At 44.5% G+C, this 21,957-nt stretch overlaps 1 protein-coding gene across 1 annotated transcript in view; it reads left to right on the forward strand.

The window, feature by feature from the left end:
• The window catches only part of LOC149322140 (inactive rhomboid protein 2-like), a 103,881-nt gene that overhangs the window by 51,401 nt on the left and 30,523 nt on the right, over nt 1–21,957 (forward strand). The window contains exons 2-5 of the mRNA XM_089535205.1: nt 15,235–15,391; nt 16,161–16,291; nt 17,515–17,707; nt 18,234–18,446. Of these exons, the coding sequence (XP_089391331.1) occupies nt 15,260–15,391; nt 16,161–16,291; nt 17,515–17,707; nt 18,234–18,446 (669 nt within the window). The 5' untranslated portion in view covers nt 15,235–15,259. The remainder of the gene's footprint in view (nt 1–15,234; nt 15,392–16,160; nt 16,292–17,514; nt 17,708–18,233; nt 18,447–21,957) is intronic.

Here is a 21,957-nt window from a genome sequence, read left to right on the forward strand (position 1 = left end):
GTACTTCGAAGGAACTATCCCCTGGTGATAGGCAAGAGTGTAATGTGTCCTGGAAGGAATGACCCCCCCCCCTCCTCTACCCCCTCATCCATCTAGCCTCTTGGGTGAACACAAACAGTTATGCCTGCCAGTATTTTGTAGGTTCTTTGGCATCATTTTCCTTTGCTTCATCGTTTAGATCCTTTGTTGCATGCCCTTAAGTTTTACCCTCGACTGATCCATACTTTTGTCCCCCAAATCTGCCCTCAACATATACATGGGTTTAATTTATAGTCAAATATATATGGTATACTAGGGCCACCAAAACATTCAGGCTTACTGTCCCTTTCCTCAGCCTTTATACCCCAATTTCTGCTTCCTCCGAGACTCCTGGGTTCAGGTGTTGTTACACAGAGTGCCTGCTGTTGTACAATGGCAGGATACAGACTGGCCTTTTCTGGTTTTTCCTCCTCCCAGTTCTCTCTCTGAAGCAGGAAGGCTTTTGTTCCTCCTGTAGGTCAAAAATTGGGCAGCAGTTGATCTTTTGGATTGTCAGTGAGTCATGTTTGTTTCTCTCCCACAAGCCTAGTCACACAAGGATGGAATCTTTTCCCCCCTCCCTCTCTTAATTTTTTTTAAAAAATATCCGAAACACCCAGCTGGCATTGTGAAAATCACAGTGGCTTTGACATGGGGAGCCAGAATAAGGCTTTGCATTGTTATGGAAACCAGCTGAGATATGCCAGTCATGCGGCAACATGGCAAAGGCTTTTCGGACATCTGCTGGACTGGTACTGACCCTGCTATGATAAGCCACATGGTCTGTTGTTATTTTCCTTGGCCGATCTCACTCTCTTTCTCTCTCTGTTACTCTCTCTTTGCCCCCTGGCTTCCTATGGTTTCTCCTGTTGCAAGGTAGCAGAAATTGTAGCTGGCATATCTAGTCTGTTTTGTTTTCTTCCTTGTGGCCAAGGTAGTCTTCCCTGACTACCAAGAAAGATGATAAAATCACTTTCCACATGTTTGTTGTTGTTGTTGTTTGTTTGTTTTTGGTGTTGAATAGCTGGTAGCTTTTTAAGCCTGTGGGCAAATAGTGTAACACTGTGTGTTTTTCTTTCTCTTCCTATGTGTGTATATGAGAGAAATTCAGCTTTGAAGAATTTCTGCCACCTGAATTTACCAGACCCATTGAGCTTTCAAATGATGGAGACAAGTAAAATGTTTTTTCTTGATGGTTAAAGATCATCAATATTCCAGTGGCTGCAAACCCTTGCAGAAAGAGCCAGGGAAGTTTGGGGAACAAAGACATATAAAGAAATAAAAGACAATGTAGTTTCAGGGTATTAACAAAACATGACGTTGCTTTTAAATTATAGGTGTAATGCTGCTTCTTGGTTTGTCAGTGCTGTGATTAAATAATAGCAACAACAACATCTACAGTGGTTTGTAACAACCTCTTGAGTAATGGAATGTCCTTTTTTATGTGGACATTTTACAGAGCCCCAGCTAGACTCATACTGCAAAATGCCAGCTATCTAGCCATGGATGGAGGGAGTTGTAGTCTCATATATCAAATGGGTACTAAACTGGGGAGGATTGATAATCTATGGTTTCCGGGCCAACTCTCTTATGAAGCAGTATGGATTAACTCTGTCAGACTGAATTTGGAGGTTCCAGTAAAGGCAGCAGCAAATTGTTAAGGAAATTCCATATGGTGATGGGTGTGGAGGGTAAAATGGAAAACTGGATTATTGGAACTGGTTCACCATCTACACAAATAGGGATTTAGGCTGTATGTACTTCCGACCCTATGCCCTCCTTCCTGGGGTAAGCCCTATTGAATCAAGTGGAATTTACATTTGGCTAGAAACATACAAAATTGTACAATAAGACATACAAATATGTATTAATATTGACCTTCATGGTTGCTAGCTGCCATAAATAGCACTTCGGGCCACATCAACTTCTTAATCTACTCTTTTGACCTTGGTTTTATGCATAGTCTCTGTTCTAACAGTTTATAGCCAAGAATAATATAGAGGGAATAGCCAGGATGCACCTGCCTCCATTTTTATTTGCAGAAGACACAAAAAAGTATTTTTGTGTGCGTGCTTTTGCTGAAATGCTGTGACAGCATCTTGAGCCGGCTTCCAGTGTTGCTCTTCCTGCAGCATTATGATGACTCCTGTTAAGATATTGTTTAAAGTTTAAATATTATTATTGGTTTCACAGTCTACTGGTGTTAACAGTTAGAGTTTTGGACCACCCATAATTTAAATTCTATTCAAGGATCAGTTAAAAAGAAAGAAAGAAAACTATGAGACTTTAAGATTCAAACCTATGGGTTTCATGACTGATTGGGAATTTTGAATCTGGATATCATCATTCTTAGCTGGACATATTATTTTCCTACATGTTTTACATGACAATTTTCAATAGGGATTTGAGGTTGAGAGGCAAATCAACAAAGGTTGTTTTAAGTTTGAGTATTGGACTGGGGCTTATGAGAACCCAAGTGAGTAATGAAGTTCAAGGGGGAAGTTGTAGTCACCTGTCTCATTCAGACTCTTACCTTTCTTGCCACCATTAAGGGAGGGCTGTATATCTTGGGATATAACTGAATGCTGATTGTAAGTGCATTCCATGTACACTGGCATCACTGCAGGTTTCATTTGGAGGATAGTTGGAGGGAGGACTTCATTCTTAGGCAACTGAGCCATCATGTGAATGGGGGATGCACCCCAAGAAAATTCTAGTGGCCCTTGGGATGATTCTGCTTTGCTTCTTTCCCTTTAGCAGCTGTGGACGCTGCCTCTGTCCAGAACTTGAGAAAGTTAGGTCGTTATCACACGACGGAAATTGGAAATATACTCCAATGTCATCCCGAATGCAATAATGGGTATTCACATTATTGCATGATAGGTTATCTCACCCAATCGCTGGCAATTGGAATGCATTCCAAATGCAATTCCACATCAATCCAAAATTAAGTAAATTCAGTGAACTAGCAAATTCATAAATCCTATTCCCAGGCTATTTTGCATTCAATTAGATGTTGTTTGGTGTGATATGCATGTCTGTTTTGGCCCTGGTATTCCCCCCGCATCAGTTCCCATATTCCTCTGTTTTGTTTTGGCTTCCAGGGCTCCTAGGTCTTCCCCAGCAGCCGGGAGTAAAAGCAGCTGTTTTTGACAGAAAAGAGTGGCTCTCCATGAGGCATCCTGCAAGCTCTCTCTCTCTGCCCAAAACGGTGGGCTTGGGGCTTGCCCTGCTCCTGGCCCCTTGTGCTCCTCAGGGATCTTTTTGCCATCCTTCCTTCCTCCAGGGCCAGGGGGCTTCAAAAAGAGAGAAAACTCCCCCCTTTTTATTAGCCCCAAAGAGTTCTTCTTCTTCCCTCATTCCTCCTCCTTAGGGGGAGAATGGAGTAGGGCAGCCTGGGGGATGTGGGTCTGTTTTCCTCCCCTAAAGTGCATCACTCTGGGCCCACAACAAACTCCAACTCCCAGAATTCCATAGCCTTGAGGCACAAAGAGTTAAAGCAGTGCCAGACTGGGTTATTTCTCCATGTGGATGTAGCCTTAGTCGCTGGCTCTGGTTCCTGCACAGCTTCCCCTCCCCTTTCCCCTCTTCAGACTCATTGTGTGGCAGCGCCATTGCCTTAAATGGGTCTCCCAGCCAGATTAGAACGAGAGAGGACCCAGGCCCCCCACAACCTGGCAGCAGCAAAACTCTCTAAAATGGGAGGGACTCCTTCTCTCCCCCCACCCACCCTCCATAGCTGGAGACTTAAAGGCACAGACACAGTCTCTCTCTCTCTCTCTCTCTCTCTCTCTCTCTCTCACACACACACACACACACACACAACCATCTGGAGACCTCCACCCCACATTTGGGGTTTACTTGGAAGGTTTATTCAGTTGGGGTTTGCTATTGCACCAGGTCACCCAGTAGGATTTGATCCCTGTCTTATAGAGTCATAGACCAATGCTCAAACCAAATACAAGGTTGCTTTGAACTGATTTTGAATTAGTGAATTGCCTAAATAACATGAAACAAGGGGTAATCAATGCACAAATAAAGTGAATTGCCTAAATAACGTGAAATAAGGGGTAATGAATGAACAAGTAATGTGAATTGCGTAATAACGTGAAATGGGGGTAATGAATGAACAAATAATGTGAAACAAGGCAAAACCACGGGAACTGGAGGCAAGCTCCTCCCGAAGTGTAAAAAGGTCTTGAACCGATTCTGCCCTCACTGAGCATGTACAGGGATGCTAATTCGAATTCTGGACTACAATGGGTACATACTCACATGATGATTTCTTTTGCATTCGCACTACTTTGGCTTTGGGATGGGCACTGTGTTCTTCTGTGCATTTGATTACCATTCGCATAATAGCGTTCATTTTCCAATTGGCGCTACTTTCTTTTCTTTCGAAATTGGGAGGCATTCCTCTTATGTGATTACGTCCTTAGTTTCCTAGAATTGACCAGCCAGCATAGCTAGTGAGATTGTGGGGGTTGTAGTCCAAAAAATATAACTTTTCCTAGTTCTCCCCTTGTCTATGATAGTAGACTGCAATCAGTGCTCCCCCCAGCCCCACTAATGAAGCAAGGAGATTTTATCTTGTGAAAGAAAGTACTCCTGCTTACCCACTGACCTGCTGGCAAAGAGATCAAATGCAAGCAAGCAGCAGAATGCTGTCATGATGGTTCAGTTGCATCACAGAGGTGGCGTTCCCACTGGCCTAAAACACGAATTAGGGTGCGAATTAAGGAGTCATCGTTCCCATTTAACCCCGAATTCGATCCGCATTGCCCCGGAATCGTTCCCATTGAGATTCGAATCTGAATCGGATTATCTTGAATAATCCAGATTATATGCCTATAAACCGGTTTAAAAAAACAGTAGGTTTTAACGCGGATTATTTTTGCTCCTCGGGTCCAATTCGCAGTATCCGAATGGGAACGACAAGGGTGTCTGATTTGGGAATCTGGAGATGGGAGGAGCAGCGCTCAAGGGGCTGGCCTGGGGGTGTCACCCTCTTTGGGTTTTTTCTGCATCGCCAGCACCATTTTATTCCATTCGCATAGCCTTTACCCCGGTGGATTGCAACCTCCCCTCTGCTCCACATTCATAGACTGATGTGTGAGGAGAGCCATTGAACACCATTTTTAACTATTATTATTATTATTTCTTTTTTTTTGCCTCTGCCTGAGCCTCTGAGCAGCAAATGGGCTTTACAGGACATGCCCTTGATCCGATTTCCCAACCCTGGGCTTTGGATGCAGTCTCTCCCCACTGAAACCCACTGCCTTCTCCCCCTTGATCCAATTTTCCAACCCTGGGCTTAGGATGCAGAGTCTCTCTCCACTGAAACAGTAGGTTTTGTATTTGTGTGTGTGTATGTGTATTTTCCAACCCTGGGCTTTGGATGCAGAGTCTCTCTCCACTGAAACCCACTGCCTTCTCCTCCTTGATCAAATTTTCCAACCCTGGGCTTTGGATGCAGAGTCTCTCTTCACTGAAACAGTAGGTTTTATATTTGTGTGTGTGTGTGTGTATTTCTAAAGTAAATTATAAAGTAACAACTTTTTTAATTTATGGGGGAAAAACTCATCTGTAGTTCCAAACCCACTGTAGAAATAATACAGTTTGAGACCACTTAACCTGCCCCTGCTCAGTACTAAGGAATTATGGGAACTGTTGTGTTTATGAGACATTTATCCTCCTCTGCCAGAGAGTGCTGGTGCCATAATAAACTACCATTCCCAGGATTCTCTAGCACTGAGTTATGGCAGTTAATATGGGGAGACACAGAAGAGCCTTGGATGGGGAGACACAACAGAAGAGTCTTGGATGCAGACGATTTTCATTGGCTGCCCCCCCCCCAAAAAAAACCAAGACTTGTGACGTCTGAAGCCTATGCGCTTGATTGACAGCTTGATTGACAGCTTGCGGACACAAATGGGAACAGGGAGCAAATTGATCCGCTTTAAAATAAAGCGATTTAAAATAAATGGGAATGAAAACAGGGTCTAAATGAATCGAGGTAATTTGCCCCTTTTCGTAATGGAAACGATGGAAAAAATTCGAATTATTCCCGGAACATAATCCAAATCAGAATCACGCCAATATAATCCGTTTTATCTGCCAAGTAGGAATGCCCCCAGAGTGTCCCCAAGGCAGGGCTCAAAAGTGAGCCTGTTGGCTGTTCCTGTGCAAGAAGCTCTCTGGGGATTCCTGCCAAGAAGGGCATAAACACTGCCTGCTCCTGATGGCCAAACTCTGCCACTCTGGCTCTGCTTTGCAAGATCTGAAATCTCTTGCTGGGCTGTGAAAGAAGACAGAAGCAACCTTAACAGTGCTGTCGTTTCTGCTACTCACCTCTCATGGAGCACAGAAGAGGACAGAATTGTCTCTCCTTTAATCTTTTGCTTAGATATGAGATTTGCAGCTATGATGGCTGAGAATGGTGGCACATGGTCATCCTGCTTCACAGAGTACAGGAACTTGCAACTTCAAGACATCTTCATGCTAGTATGGACATGTTTAAAAGGAGACTAGAGAGATTCTTGAGGCATCAATGGCTATGTGTTAGATACAGGCTATAAATTAACTTCAGTATATGAGAAAGTGCCTAAATACCCTGAAAGCACCAGATCCTGTCTGGCATCAGACGCTAAGCAAGACTAGGCCTGTTTAGTACTTGGAAAGACGACCTCTAGGGAATAGCAAGAACTGTGGACAGTATTCAGAAGAAGATAACGGCAAGCCACTTCTGAGTATTACTTGCCTAAACAAACCTTACAAAATTCATGAGTCATATGTCAACAGGTAACCTGAAGGCAAAAATGACATTACATTATTATAGGGGGAAGTATATCTTCATATTCCTGCTGCTGGGAAGCAATAGCAGGGGAGGACTGTTGCACTCCTGCCTTTCCTGTGGTCTTTCCATTTGGGCATCTGGCTGGCTGCAATGTAAAGAGATTGCTGGACTGGAGATCTTTGGTCTGATCCAGTAACATGGCTTTTTGTGGCATGTTTAATCCAGTCTTAGTTGATGAGTTCATGAGCTTGTATGATATAGAAAGGTATGCTCCTAAGGACTGGAAATGAAATACAATATCTCTGTGTGTATTGTTGATGTAGACGCCCCCCCCCCCCCCCCCGGAGGTAAAAGATGGTGATTGTTGAAAACTGAACCTGAGGATCTAGCTGTGCTGGGTATTCACCTCAGTCAGAACTTGGTACTTCTTGTTGTATTTGTATTCTATGTTTCTTACAATGAAGCTCTGCTCATGAGGGTACAAAGCATAACTGCAAAAGAACAACAATGTCTCTTGCATCAGACCTCTTGTGTTTGCTGGTTTTGCTTTCCTCTTTGTGGGTTGGTATCGACTCATGAAAACATTACCTTTCCTTGGAGGGTCAGAGATGACAGGGTCCATGGCATGCATTATGAATGAGAAAAGCAACTAATGCTCCAGTTCCCTTCTCACTGTGTTGACAAGAGCTTTCTTGGCTTGCCTGCTCAAGCATTTTCCATCTAGATTTATTCTCCCAGGATACTGGTGGTTCTTGGGTTATTTATTACAAAGCTCTTCCTGAGAGGGACTTATGACAAATCTTAGGGTTTCACAACCTTCATATCTTTGGATTTGTCAGGATATCTGTACTGTGTTCCCACTGGGACGCCAGGCTAGAAAGCTGGTAGACTTCTGCAGAGAAGAGAGAATCTTATTGCAATATAACATATGCACCCAACAAAGCCTTTTTATTTGTTAGTTTATTTGAATATTTACTTATTTCAGCCATGTGATCAGAATGATTACAGTATTGAAAATACAGGTTAACTCTCTGAAATTATGAAATCCAAAAAGCTGTACTCCAAAATCCAAAGTTGTCCAGGTGGTTGGTACAAAGTTGTCCAGGTGGTAGTGGCCCGGTACAAACCATCCAAAAAGGGCAGTCTGCTGACGCCTAGTTTTGCTCCACGGGGAATCTGCAGCCTCCAGACTGCAGGACTTCCCCGTGGAGCAAAAAGAACCTGCAAAAAGCAGGTTCTTCTTGCAGTGTGATTATGACGCAGCAGTGCACCAGTGGCGCACTTGCGACGTCATAATGGTGCCACGATGTGCGGATATTAGGCGTCTTGCACGTAACAGTGGCGGCCCCCCTCTGTACAGGGCACCGCCATTGTTACGCCCTCGTCACGTGCTAGGGTTGAGGCATGTGTGGGCAGAGTGCCCTTGGCCAACCCCTAGCACGTGACGAGGGCTCCCAATAGTCCGGTCTGTACCGGGCCAGTGACACCTTTCCTTTCTGATGGTTCAATGTACCCAAACTTTGTTTCTTGCACAAAACAATTAAAAATACTGAGTACATATATAATTACCTTCAGGTTATGTGTATAAGGTATATATGAAACATAAATAAATTCCATGTTTAGACTTGGGTCCCATCTCCAAGGTATATGTATATTATGTATATGCAAATATTCCAAAATCTGAAAAACTCTGAAATCCAAAAATTCTTCTGGTCCTGAGCATTTCAGATAAGGGAGATTCAACCTGCACCATTAAATAACTAACAAGTTAAGATGAGCTTTAACCAAAGCTCTGTCACAGCAGAATCTCAGCTGAGGGATGTGCAACTTATGGGCCTCCAAATGTTGTTGGAGCACAACTCCCTGCATCCATATCTAGTGCGGGGGATTATGACCATTGCAATCCAAAAGTGTTGGGAGGGCTACAGGTTGTGTGCTCTGAACTAAACAGAACAGTTTTAGAAGGTTAACAGTTAAAAGGTCTTCAGCTGGTGTCAGAAGGACATCAAACTGGGCACTATATGAGCATCTCTGGGTCATACATTTCAGATCTTGGGCACCAGGGCACCCTCTTCCCCATTAGACAATCTTCTCCAGTTTATGTTGAATGACAAATGCCATCATCCAAAGCATGAAAAGGTTGTGCTAGCTAGAAATGATATGGGGTTATAGTCCAAAATACCTGGAGGGTGCTGTGTGGAAGGAGGCTGGCTCCTAAGTCTAGTTCTAGTAGAGGGGTGGGAATTGTGTGGCCTGCGTGATGATGTTAGACTGCAACTCCCAGCTTTCCTGCTCATTCGCGTTGCTGCTTGTTGGGAGTTGCAGTCCAACAAATGTCTGGAGGGCCATGAGATACAAGACTTGCAGCCTCTGACATTTCTTTGCAAAGTTCAAAGGCACACAAGATAAGCACTGTGACCAGCCACAACAGTAGGCACGCTTATTCTGCTTATCTTGTATACATTTGAACTTTGCATAGAAATGTTACAGGCTGTACTGTTTAGCCTCACTGTTTATGATTTCCCTCCTCCGTACACACATAGTAAGACTTTAAGGGTGCCACAATGAGACTATTGTTTATATTAATAGACTGGCCAAGATGCTTTAAAAGTGTACTGCTGCTCTCTGGTGGCTGTTTGTTTCATGACGGAAGTGTTTGTCTTCACAGGCATTTTCCAAACAATCCGTGTAAATCAAGGTAATGATACTTTTGGCTGGAGGGTGAAAAAGCCTTTTGAGTGCGCTTTGCTATTGCTTATGCTTATGACTCAGGGTTTTTCCATGCAAACAGTAGAGCAGGAGGTAAATGTTGTTCTGGCCTTCTGCTTGATGTATCCACCCAACATTGCACCCATTTTCCACTTCTGGCTTTCAGTCACTTCCTTTCAAAATGGAACTACATGAGAGGTTTTATTCTGTGATCTCAGACACTTTGGCAGCAACTAATGGCAGTGAAGAATGGATTTGACTCCCAAAAGTTTGTGGGGAAGGGGGCATTGTGCCCCACCCCCCAAATGCCACAAGTTGTCTATTCCACTTTGTGAGAAGCATCATCTTATGCAGATAAGCGATTACACAAAACATGGGTGTTGTAAGCGAAGAACTAGAAAAGATTTAATTAGAGAAGATGGTACTGTTTGGTAAATGGGGAAGTAGTAGGAAAAGAAGAAGACCACATTTCAATCAATCAGTCAATCAAGGAAACCACGCCCCTATGTCTGCAGGACTTGAGCAGGTCTGTTAATTGCATGGTAGTCTTGAAAGTCTCTTTCCCATAGGATCACCATACATCAAAGCCATCTTTAAGGCAAACAACAACAAAGCCAGGAATGAGAAGACCCAAAGCCTATGAGGTCTCTTTTGTGAGAGCCATTGGCCCCATACAGACAGGCCAAAATAAAGCTACTTCGGGTCACTTTGAGGTATGTTGCTTAAATGATGCATGCATCCTAAGAGTCCAAAAGCTGTGCCAAAGCCACGCTCCAGTGCGGCTTCCGGACTCTTAGGATGCATACATCATTTAAACAGCATACCTCAAAGTGACCCGAAGCATCTTTATTTTGGCCTGTCTGTATGGGCTCATTGATGACCTTTATGTGAAAGTTGTTTTTCTAGATGTCCTTCAAGTCATCTTGGCAGTTGTTTTGTGAATCCAGGACCAGCACTACCATTAAGCAGAATAAGTTGACAAAATAATCATATAGTTGTAAAGGACTGCAAGGGCCATCTAATTCAACTGCCTGCTTATCTCAGTAAGCAAATACAGGGGATGGTGCCAATTCCCTGGCTGTTCCACTAGAGTCCCCAACAGGTCCCTATTGATAGAGCTATGTATGTTACATACCGTGTCCTAAGGCCACTAGCTTAGCCTTTGACCTTAGGTGCAGTGGAAAACACTGTCCTGTCATCAGTGTTGAAGTCATTCAGTGCTACATGTAGTACAGAGGCAAGTATCACTTTCTTCTTTGCTTTAGCCAGTAGAGTTTCTTGGACAGGCTCCATCTGATAGAGCTTCAGCAGTATAACAAGTTTTCCTAACATAACCAGTGTTAAGTGTTCCTTAACATACTGTAGTTCTTAAAATTGTCTTTCTGCATTACATAGTGTAGTACTGTACTGTGTTTCCCATTCTGTCTCTTCCTTTGGTTTCAGTAACCTTAGCAATGTCATAGGTCAAGAAATTTGTAGTCTAGACTCTGAAAGTGGTGCTTTCCTGTCTATAGACCTTCAGCTGGTCAGTGTTTTGTCACTGGTAAGTGCAAAGGGAAACCTGGTTGGAGCTGCCCAGGAGGAGAGCTGAATGTTGTTTCCTATAATTTTGGATGTAGCATTAAGGCCAGAATCAATGCACAGACAGCTCAAATAATTCAAACCACTGTCTCGGTGTCTCTCTGAAAATTCTTGTCATCAGCCCCAGAGCAGAGACATAGTGGGTGTTTTAGGCTTTGTATAAATGTTTCATGATTTGTTTCTGAACTTCTGTCAGTCACCTCACAAACCATGAGTTATGAAGGGCTACCCAACCAAAATACCAACCTTACAGCTTACAAACGAGTTTCAAACCACATTTGCATTAGCTTCATTTTGCTGTTGTATCTAATAATAATAATAATAATAATAATAATAATAATAATTATTATTATTATTATTATTTATATTCCGCTTAATCTCAGGGAATCCAGGTGGAATATCCAAGTATCTGTCTTCTGTATCTGAATTCTTTGGACGCTTTAAAAGACTGCTGCATCATGGAGACAGAATTAACAGATACCTAAAATAATGGGTAATATAAAATGAAGATGAAGAGTTCAGATTGTAAAGCTGTGAAGAAGATAAACTGTTCAGACAAATAGTTGTAAACCATACTTGTTCACTGGTCCTGTGTTTTAAGCTGAATCTCAGCTATGGAGAGCATAAAATGTGGTTGATCAGATGTGCTGTTATCACTGGAACCTGAGAGGCAACTGTAAGAATTTGTGATCTGAAGCTTGCTACAGCTGTATCACTATCTTCTCACCACCCATAAGAGTTTATTACTTGATCAAGTTACCTAAGTGTCTCCTCTTGCCAGCTTTGTTGAGATTTTAACCCTTCTTGTGCTCTTACAGTATTAACAGGTCACAAGGCTCTTAGACTGCCTAACCTAAATAACTCCAGTTGCAGAGTAGGTGACACCACTTAAAAGCTGTCTTGTAAACCCCAGATGACCCACTCTCTAAAGCTAACTCATCCAAGAGTCGTTCCATCCCCTTTTTCCTGTGAGCATTTCCTTCGTGTGAAATCTAACGCTCTCTGGTGATTTTCCCTTGCACCTGAAAAGAATGAGATCACTGGTCAGGCTGAATAAGCTCGAATAATTGGAAAAGGCACATGGGGCTCATTGTATAAGATGGCTTTGGATAATTGGGGAGACTTTCAGTTCTGAAATGAGCGTAGATTAGAAGTGCAGGAGAACAGGTTCAGGGATTTTTATACTGGACATCTCTGAGGTTAATTTTGATGGTGGCTTAAAAACAAATCTCCCACTTCTGCCACTGCCATGGTTTTGTGCCCTGTGTGTATGTTTGGGTGATTTAGAGGGCCCTTGCTTTACTTTAGAACAGTGGTCCCCAAACTGTGCCCTTTAAGAGATTTTGGACTTCAGCTGCCAAAAGCCTCAGACTGGCCAATAGTCTGGGAGCTGAAGTCCAAAATCCCTTAAAGAGTACTGTTTGGGGACCACTGCTTTAGAACAACTAAACCTGTCTGTCTCAGCCCATTTCTAGCTGGCATTCATTCACATCTAATGCACCGACAGCTTGACTTGCATTCATCTTGTAATGGTTTCAGATGGCAATCCCACTGTACTCTTAGTTATGGCTGACTTTCTCACTTTCATGGTTACATAACGAAGTTTCAGAGCATGGCCATGTGTATCGAATTTTCATACTAGGACCAAAGAAAAAGAACCCGATTTGTGGCATCCTCAAATATAGATTGGACCTAAAATGGCCGTGCAATTAATTGAAGGGCTCCTTCTGTTGATGAAAGGAATTGAGATTCAGGAGTTTATCAAACGGGAGGAATTTCTCTTAAATTCAAATGAAAAGAAAGTGGGGTCAAAACGCATTCACTTAAAGTTGCTAGTTTTGCACAGTTACGTGAATACTCATTGCATTCGAACTGGCTCCCCATTGCCCGAATTTGCATGTGGCAGTCTATCACGCAATAATGTGAAACCACATGATTGCGTTCGGACTGACTTCCCATGGCCCGAATTTGTGTTTAGTGGGTTATCACGCAATAACATTAAACCCCATGATTGCGTTCAGATTGCCATCGGATTATACTTCCAATTCCCCTTGTCTGATAAACTCCTCAGTGGAGAGAGCAGGAGGAAGTGACCTCTCCTGGATTCCCCTCCTCTCTGCAGCCCCATCAACACCTTCTTGTGCTGTTCCTAGAGGGGCACCCCAACTCTTCAGAGCAGGAAGTGGGGAGGGGATCAGCGAGAAGAAGGAATCAGGGAAGCTCACCTTCCCACTTCCTCCACTGTGAGATGTGTGTAGCCATACCCCAACCTATTGAGGATCTGGATCCAAGCTACTGGCTATTCTTTGTATACTGTTTATGGGGGGGGGGGGGGTCTGGATTCAAGATACTGGCTATTATTTGCATACAGTTGTGATGAGCTAACAGCCTTAAAAAACATAAAAATTCTGTACCCAAGCAATTCACGTATGACACCTAGAAAAGCTGGATTCTGTGACCCACATACATGTGGGCCATTGAGGAAAATCACATCTCTTGTTCCACAATCATTCTGCAAGATTTATCATGGGAAAGGAACAGGGAGCTATAGAAAATATTAAAAAGGTACATCCCAACCCCTAGAAATCCCATTCAGTGGCTTCTCTGGTTACTAAGGTTTCAGCAGGTATTATCCATATTTGAGCATATATTTGCCACAAGGCTTATGGATTTTGGTTTTATTCATTTTTTTAAAAGGCTGAATAAACTCAGTCCTAAACCATATTCAGTGTTCCATGCAGAACTGCCAGGGATATACATTCCTGATAATGTTCTTTTGGTATTGTTTAAAAATCTCAGCTGATGAGGCAAGAGTTACATCCTGTCATGGCTAGAGTTGTTTCCTCAAAATGGAGACCTTATGTCAAATGACTTGATCTTACATGCTGTTGTGGAAATCCTGTGGCATGGCTGCTGGCCAAAGCCCTGTATCCAACACAGTTGTCAGGCATAATCACTGAGTTTTGGTTTTATTATTGAAAGCCACCTCAGAGGCCCAATCAAGCTGGGAAGTCATGATACAATGACTGTTGAAAGAGAGATAGAACCCCCAACCTGGCCATCTCATGAATTTCTGCTGTGATACTGCAGAATTAATGCAGTTTGATGCTGTTTTAGCCATCTTGGCTCCATCCTATGGAATCCTGGGATTTGTAGTCTGTTGTGGCACCAAAGCTCTCTGATAGAGAAGGCTAAATATCTCACAAAGCTACTATTCCCAGAATTCCATACAGTGGCACAGTGAAATGGTGTCCCTTATATAGAATAGCAAAATCAAGATTTCCTTTATGGAATTACAGTACATCTTTTTAGAGTATTTTCAAAAAATTGATGGCTGAATCTGTGGATAAAGAATCCATGGATAGGGAGAGCTGACTGTATGTTATAATATAAACCAGGGGTAGGCAACCTTTTTGAGCCAGGGGCCGGGTTGCTGTCCCTCAGACAACTGGGGGGCCGAAGCCAAAAAATAAATAATTAAATAATTTTTAAAAAATTAAATAAATAAATAAACCGGGACAAATGTAGGACAAAATTTTCAAATAGAGGACATTTTTAAAATATATATATATATAAATAAGTGGAGGACACGCAAAAAAATTTGCTGATTTTTAAAAAAATGTTAATATAAATGCATGTTTTGGAGGCTTCTATAGACAATTGCCCCCCTTGCCCACCGCTTGCCCCCCCTTGCCTGCTGCTTGCCCCCCCTTGCCCGCCTCCTCCTGATAGGCCAAAGGCCCCACGCCCTCACGCGAGAGGCCAAAGGCTCCGGCAGCAATCGGCAGCAATCGGCAGCAGGACCGGGCGGGGGCCGGTCCCAAGGCCTTGCCGGGCCGCATCCGGCCCGTGGGCCGCAGGTTGCCTACCCTTGGTATAAACTTTCACAAACAGCAGCCCACTTTTGATGAAATGGACTATAACAACAGACACCTCCATTGTGATAAATGTGTGTGAGTCTTTAGGTAGCCACTCCTCCTTGGTTTTGGTGCATCACAGTAGAATGTCTTCCCCATGGAAATGAAGTGCATGTTCCTGATAGGAGATTCATGTTATTTCACCTGTTTAATTTGAAGAATAGGCCCTTGGAATTCTACAAGACTGTAATGATAAGTTTCTTTCCTCCTCAGATTTGACTGAGGCATCCTGTTCAAGATGGCCGACAGTGACAAGAATGGAGGCAGCCACTCTAGCACCAGCAGCAGCCGTCTCCAGAGCAAGAAGCCCCCCAATCTCTCCATCACAATTCCACCACTGGAGACAGAGGACGAAAGTAGCCAAACAGTGGTATAGATGAGTACATTTCCGTGGTTATTTGCTGTGTGATAGTGATTACTGTTAAGTATCATAAGTTATGTATCTGCCTGAGTGTTAAGTCTGTCCTTTTTCCTGTGCTCTGTTATCTCTGGCATACAGTGACCTTTCACACTACACAATTACAGCAGTATGATTCCATTTTAGGTCCCATACAGACAGGCCAAAATAAAGCTGCTTCAGGTCACTTTGGAGGTATGCTGTTTAAATGATGCATGCCTCCTAAGAGGCTGGAAGCTGCGCCAAAGCCACGATCCAGTCCTAAGGACTGGAGTGCAGCTTTGGTGCAGCTTCTGAACTCTTAGGATGCATGCACCACTGAAACAGCATACCTCCAAAGTGACCCGAAGCAGCTTTATTTTGGCCTGTCTGTATGGGGCCCTAGATATGTTGCATCTGTTGCTGGTTTTGCCCCACCCTATCTATGGTAAGGTAGAAGAATAGAGAGTCCCTTCCTGAATTCACCATAAGTGAAGAGCAGACCTCTTTTATAAACTCTTCCACCTCCGTTGACCTTCACAGCATACAGTCTACGTTTATAATTGGACTTACCATCGACATATGTGCACCATTAGAAATGTACTCTTCTCCTGACAGCTTGCCAAGTCTGCCTAGCCAGGTACTGGAGAAAATTCTTCAGGTTTGCTGTCCCCTGACTGAAAAGCACAATCTCTCCTTGAGGGAGGATGTTTGATAACAAGAACAGAGCTTAATTCATGTCATGGTTCCATGTTTCTACTAGGTTCTGAAAAAAAATCCACCTTTACAAAAGAGTGTCAGCCTTCAAGAGTCCAGGATGAAAAGGCAAGATAGCAACTTTGAAAGACATCCTGGGTTGCACCGGCAAACCTCACTGTCTCAAACTATTCGCAAGTAAGTCGGTATTCAGAAGTGCAGGCCTGTTTTAATTCCTTTTGAAGAGTTAAAAGGACTTGCCATTCAGTGTTTTCAAAATTTGGGGCTAAGATGATCTTGAATAAGAATTTATTTGTACCCATTCTTTTACAGAATTATTTGTACACACACTCTGTGCCCCTTTACAATGGATGGACCCCAGTGTTTTTCATTATTACTATTTTGGCAACAGAATGCTTGAAGATCTGTTTCTCTTCTCAGATTGACTGGCTCGGGAGCCTTATTCATTTATTTTTTTGAATATTTATATGCCTCCCTAGATCAAGAAATCTCAGAGGGGTTAACAGTAGGGGATTGCTATTGTACCTTCATAAAGGGGCTGCTTCACATGAGAAAAATGGGAACAGTGGAGGCTGTTTGTCATTGTGGGTTGTGAATCTGCCCTGTGTTTCAGTCTGAACTTCAAAAGACAAATGCAGGGATTCTGAACCCAGTTTCAGGGTAGGGTTCAACAATGAGGATAGCTCCTTTAAAGTGCAGACTATAATGCTGAGCATATTCACTGCTCCATAAACCTCAGAGCCACCAGTCTTCACTGAGTGGAAGCAGATCCATTTCAAGTGTATGCTATTCATAGAAATGAAAGAAGACCACATGTTGTTTTCGTCTCTCCACCTTGTTTCTGAAACATACATGCATTTTTGGATCTGAGGCCAAATGTAGCTCCCTGTAGAGTGTGTTGCTATGACATGGAGAGAGTGGAAAAGGCACATTGCTGAGGCAGCACATGCACACTATAAGCTTTTATAGGGGTCAGGAGTTTTACCCCTACATCAAGTCAGATTGGCTATTTCTTTTCTTTTATTTAATCGACCTTGCAAACTCCGTAGTGCTGGAAGAGACTGATGTTATTCCTATCCCAGTACTAAGGAATAGCTTTTTTTTTAAAAAAACTTTCTTACAGTAATCTTTGTTTTTAGCTATATTTTATTTTAATCTGTATTGTGAGCCACCCTCAGTCTCATGTTGAGATAAAAGTGGCTATTAAATAAATAGGAGTGAGAACATACATGCCCAGGGTGCCCACATTCTCAGAGGCAAGGCCAGAAAGGTTTTTTAGAGAAAAGGCCCTGATAGACCAGATGCAGGCCTATAGCTCCCTGTGAGCAACACTCAGAGTCCCTTGCTGGGCAAGAGAGTTCATATAGGGCTTGTTTCATCTTCCCTTTCCTCACACTCAGAGGGGCAGCCCAGTGGTTTGGAGTTAGCAATGACTGGGATGGAAAACGGCAGCACTGGCAGCGCAAGAGCTTGCAGCATTGTAGCCTGCGATATGGAAAACTCAAAGCGGCCTACCGGGAAATGGAGTTGCCCAGCCAGGAAGTCCCATCGTTTCAAGGCACAGAGTCTCCAAAGCCCCAGAAAATGCCCAAGGTAGGCCACCTTGTGTTGTCATGTCACTTCGATTTCTGTCTGGGCTTATTTGAGGCTGTTTTTCAGTTGCTTGAAAGGTTGTTGGGGTAGGAAGAAAAGAGACAAAGTAAGTAATTTTAATGTTTTTAGGAAATTTTCAGGCAAGAAAATTGGCTTGGGGGAAAAATCAAATTTTGGGAGGATCAGTATCCATGGAGCTGGTGGGAGGGACTCAAAATGTGATCAGAGACCATGAGTAGTCAGTGGGCACACTTCCCCCATCCTTGAATTAGAAGGATTGGGCCTCTCCACTCCAAAGACAAGAAAGTGTGCTAGATCTGATGGACCAACAGATGGACCATCAGCATTCTGTGTCTGTATTGGATCTATGTGTGACAGGTAGGCTGGTTAGCCTACCTAGTCTCTCTTACTCTGTTGCTGTGTGCTTAAAATGTCACATTTAAATTCAATGGAGGAAAAGCAGGATAGAAACAAAACTCACCATAGCCTTAATAATCTTTGGGGCTCAATGACTTTGGTCTTTCAGATCGTGGACCCTTTGGCCCGAGGCCGGCCCTTCCGGCACCCAGATGAAGTGGATCGTCCCCGCACACCTCATCCTGTCTTGCCCCCTCTGACTCCTGGTGTCATCTCCTTGACATCCTTTGGCAGTGTTCGGTCCGGCTACACCCGCCTTCCTCGCAGGAAGAGGGAGTCAGTTGCCCATATGAGCTTCAAGGCAGCTGCAGCTATTATCAGAGTGAGTTTTTATTTTTTATTTTTTTTATTGTGACATTAAGATCTCCTCTCCTTTGTTTTGTTACGGCCATCCAGCTCTTTGCTGAGTGAAAGTTATTTTTTGTTTTATTGAGAATTAAAATTATGAAGATATTTAACTGTGGAGCCGACTACATGTTTTTTTGTGAATGAGATAAAACCATGATAGTATCTGTGGACAGAAAAGAAATGAGGTTTCATATAACTGAAGCAAGCATTTGAAGTAAATGGTAAAACTGGTTCTTTTCACCACTGAAAATTAAGCTGTTGAAACATGTTTTTAAAGTCATACTAATTCCTAATTTTTCTGAGTTCTGAAAACCAGTGGTTTTAGTCATTCTCTTCTTAAGCAATATTTTTTAGATCATTAAGGTCTTTTAACATTGGAATATAGCAATTAAACATCTAGGACAAATCTGACTTTGGATACTGGTGTTTTTCCTTATTCTTATCATATTTACATTATTCTTGAAACATGGATCATCTTGAGAAACATTTCTTACAATAAAACTTGCACTATTTCCATTTGTTTCATAATTTAGAAAGCATAATGAATGCACAACTGAGTAGTGCCATCTCATGAGCTGCTAACCCAAAAGGCAGGTATAGAGCCACCAGGTGGCTCCATTGCATGACACAGAGGAAGTGTGGCAGGGTTCAGAGAGCTAAAAACAGTTAGCTTGGAAAGCAGTCAAAAATCTCCTAGTGTTTGTGCAAAAACACATGCCTGACATTCAGAACTAATATTAGTATAATTGGGTCGTTACCTCCCCCATGGCCCATGACTCCCCTTTTAGCAGTGAAATGAAATTATTTTTCTTCTTCGTGGTCTCTGCGAATCATACAAATGGGTTGTACTGCGCCTGCGCAGTGCCTTCGGAAACTTCTAGAATCACTGGGCAAAGTACTCTTTGCAACATATAGAAACTTTTTGGCGGTAGCTCCGCCCATCCCTTATAAAGCCCCTGCTTTCCCGCTCTTTCCCCAGTTCCTTTTTTCCGCCACGTTTGCTGCCTTAGGGGACTTCGCTCTTGAGATCTCACGATCAGAATCACTAAAATTGACCACAGACCGTTTTTTGACCACTCTTTGCTTGACCCTTTGATTGAAATTTCTCATCGACTTTGGACTGTACAACCTCGCGCTCACTACCCCTTTGGTTTGGCAATCCTCTTGGGACGTTATCGACCTCGGACCGACTGACCACGAACTGTAAGCTGACCATGCCACCGGTTCCCTTTAAAAAGTGTTCCGTCTGTGGGGGAAAGATTCCCAGCCAAGACCCTCATTCGGCTCGTCTCCTTTGCTTGGGTGAGGCGCACATCCTGGCGTCCTGCGCCTTGTGTAAATCCCTCACTCCCCAAGCTAGGAAGAACTGGGAGACTAGATTGAAGGCCGCTATCTACAGCAAGGACTTCACTGCGGGCGCAATGTCCTCTGTGGTTGCTACATCTTCCACCGCTTCGACTCTGTTGCCGACCCTGTCTGCCGGCCCAACCCAGTCGACCGCTGTAGAGCCCGTGCCGATTCCCCAGGACGAGCCCGATGCCGGGGGACCCTTGGAAGAGACCTCTCAACCATCCAAAAAGAACAAGGAAAAGCGCAAAAAGGGCTCCAAGGAAAGCCGGATGGCTGACAAGGACTCGAGCCCCCAAAAGGGTTCTGCCTCAAGATCCTCTTTGCCTAAGGTCTCGGCCTCGACGAGCTCTGCCTCGAGATCTTCCACAGTGAAGGCCTCGACTTCAACGGGCTCTGCCAAGGTCCCGGCTATGATAGCCGCGGCACCTTTGGCTACCAAGAGGTCCCACACCCTCTCTCCTAAGGATCACCAATCGGCTGCCAAGCGCCACCACTCTGACCAACGGGACTCTGACATTTCTAGGCATGGAGATGCCTCTTGGGACCAGTCAGACGTCGATCGCAGACCTACAGAACCCCGCTCCGCATCGAAAGCGTCGAAAGGCTCATCCGCCAAGGACACCAAGATTCCCGACAGCCGTTCCGAGCCCCAACGCCGCTCTCCAACCAAGGTCCGGTCGCTCCCGACATTTCGACACCTGCCTGATGATACCATCGATGTCCTCTCCGAACCGGCTTCCCCAGCCAGCTCTCGGGATGACTGTCGGTCATGTCCACCACCCCGATGCCCAAATCGGTGGTTCATCAAGTCCTCATGCGTCGTACTGCCTCTCCGTCCCATCCTCGGGAGTTGGAACCTGACTACTTCTATGACAGTGAGACCGATAGATATTACATGGCGGTCCCCCGTGAATCTATCAAGTCTCACTTTGAACCTTCCACTCAAAAGGCCAAGCCGCCGACATCCTCTAGGCCTCCCGGACCGCCGCGGCGCCTCCACACCGCGTCGAGGCCGTAGCCGTGGCGCCTCCACACCGTGTCAAGGCCGTGCCAGATTTCGATGTCATGGACCTGGACACGGAAGACGAATCAGCACCTCGGGCCCGATATCGCCCATGGGGCGACTCAGAGTCTTCGGTTGAGGGCGACTATCAACCTTCTAATCAGGACTTTGCTCAGCCTGGTGCAGTCTCCCCCTCAGTCGACATCCGTACCTTCGCGGAGCATGCGATAAAAATGGGCAATGCTCTCGACATCCAGATCTCCCAGATGGAGGACGAGGCCTCAGACCCGATCGAAAGGCGGGTCCAGGGCAAACTCCCCACTCCACCTGCAATTCCTCTGTTGCCATCCTTGGAGAAGCTGGCCAGGTGTTCATGGAAGCCCCTGCATCGACGTCGGCTAACAATAGGAAAATTGAGTCCCTCTACAGGATCGCGCCCACCAACCCTGCATGGCTTTTTGGGCACCCCAGGCAGAATTCTGCGATTGTGGAGGGCTCTCAACGTGCGTCCACCCCGAAGTCTTCCTTGATGCCGTCGGACAAAGAAGCCAAGAAAGTCGACGCCTTGGCTAAAAAGGACTATTTCTCCTCAGCCTTGGGGATCAGAGTTGCCAACTACAATGCCTGTATGGGCGCGTACGTTCAGTGGCTAATGGAGAAGATCTCTCCCCTGATACCGGACCTTCCTGATGAGTCCCAGGCCACTCTCTCAGAGGTCCGTGATGAGGCACATTCTATCGGGAGTTGGCTCATTACTTCGGCCAGGCACTCCACGGACTGCGCCGCAAGGTCCATGGCCGCTGCGATAGCTCTACGCAGGCACGCATGGCTAAGGTCGTCCGACCTGAACCAGAATGCCCACACCACCATCGAGGACATGCCTTTCGATGAGGACGGCCTATTCCACCGCAAGACGGACGAGAAGCTCAATTTCAAATACCAGATGAGGACCGCGGCGAAGAAGCACGGTATGTCATCCTCTCCCCAAGCTTCTTCCCACAAACGATTCACCGGCGTCTGCCAATGGTATGGACAGGGCCAGAGGCCCTACCAACAGGACTGTCCTTTCCAGCGCCAGGACCAGCCCAGGCAGAGATACCCTTCGCAGTCCTCTTCCTCCTCAGGCCGCCGT

This window comes from Sceloporus occidentalis, unplaced genomic scaffold (genome assembly GCF_023333645.1).
Source record: "Sceloporus occidentalis isolate IW3139 unplaced genomic scaffold, rSceOcc1.0.p SCAF_1, whole genome shotgun sequence".
In the NCBI taxonomy this organism is placed as follows: domain Eukaryota; kingdom Metazoa; phylum Chordata; class Lepidosauria; order Squamata; family Phrynosomatidae; genus Sceloporus; species Sceloporus occidentalis.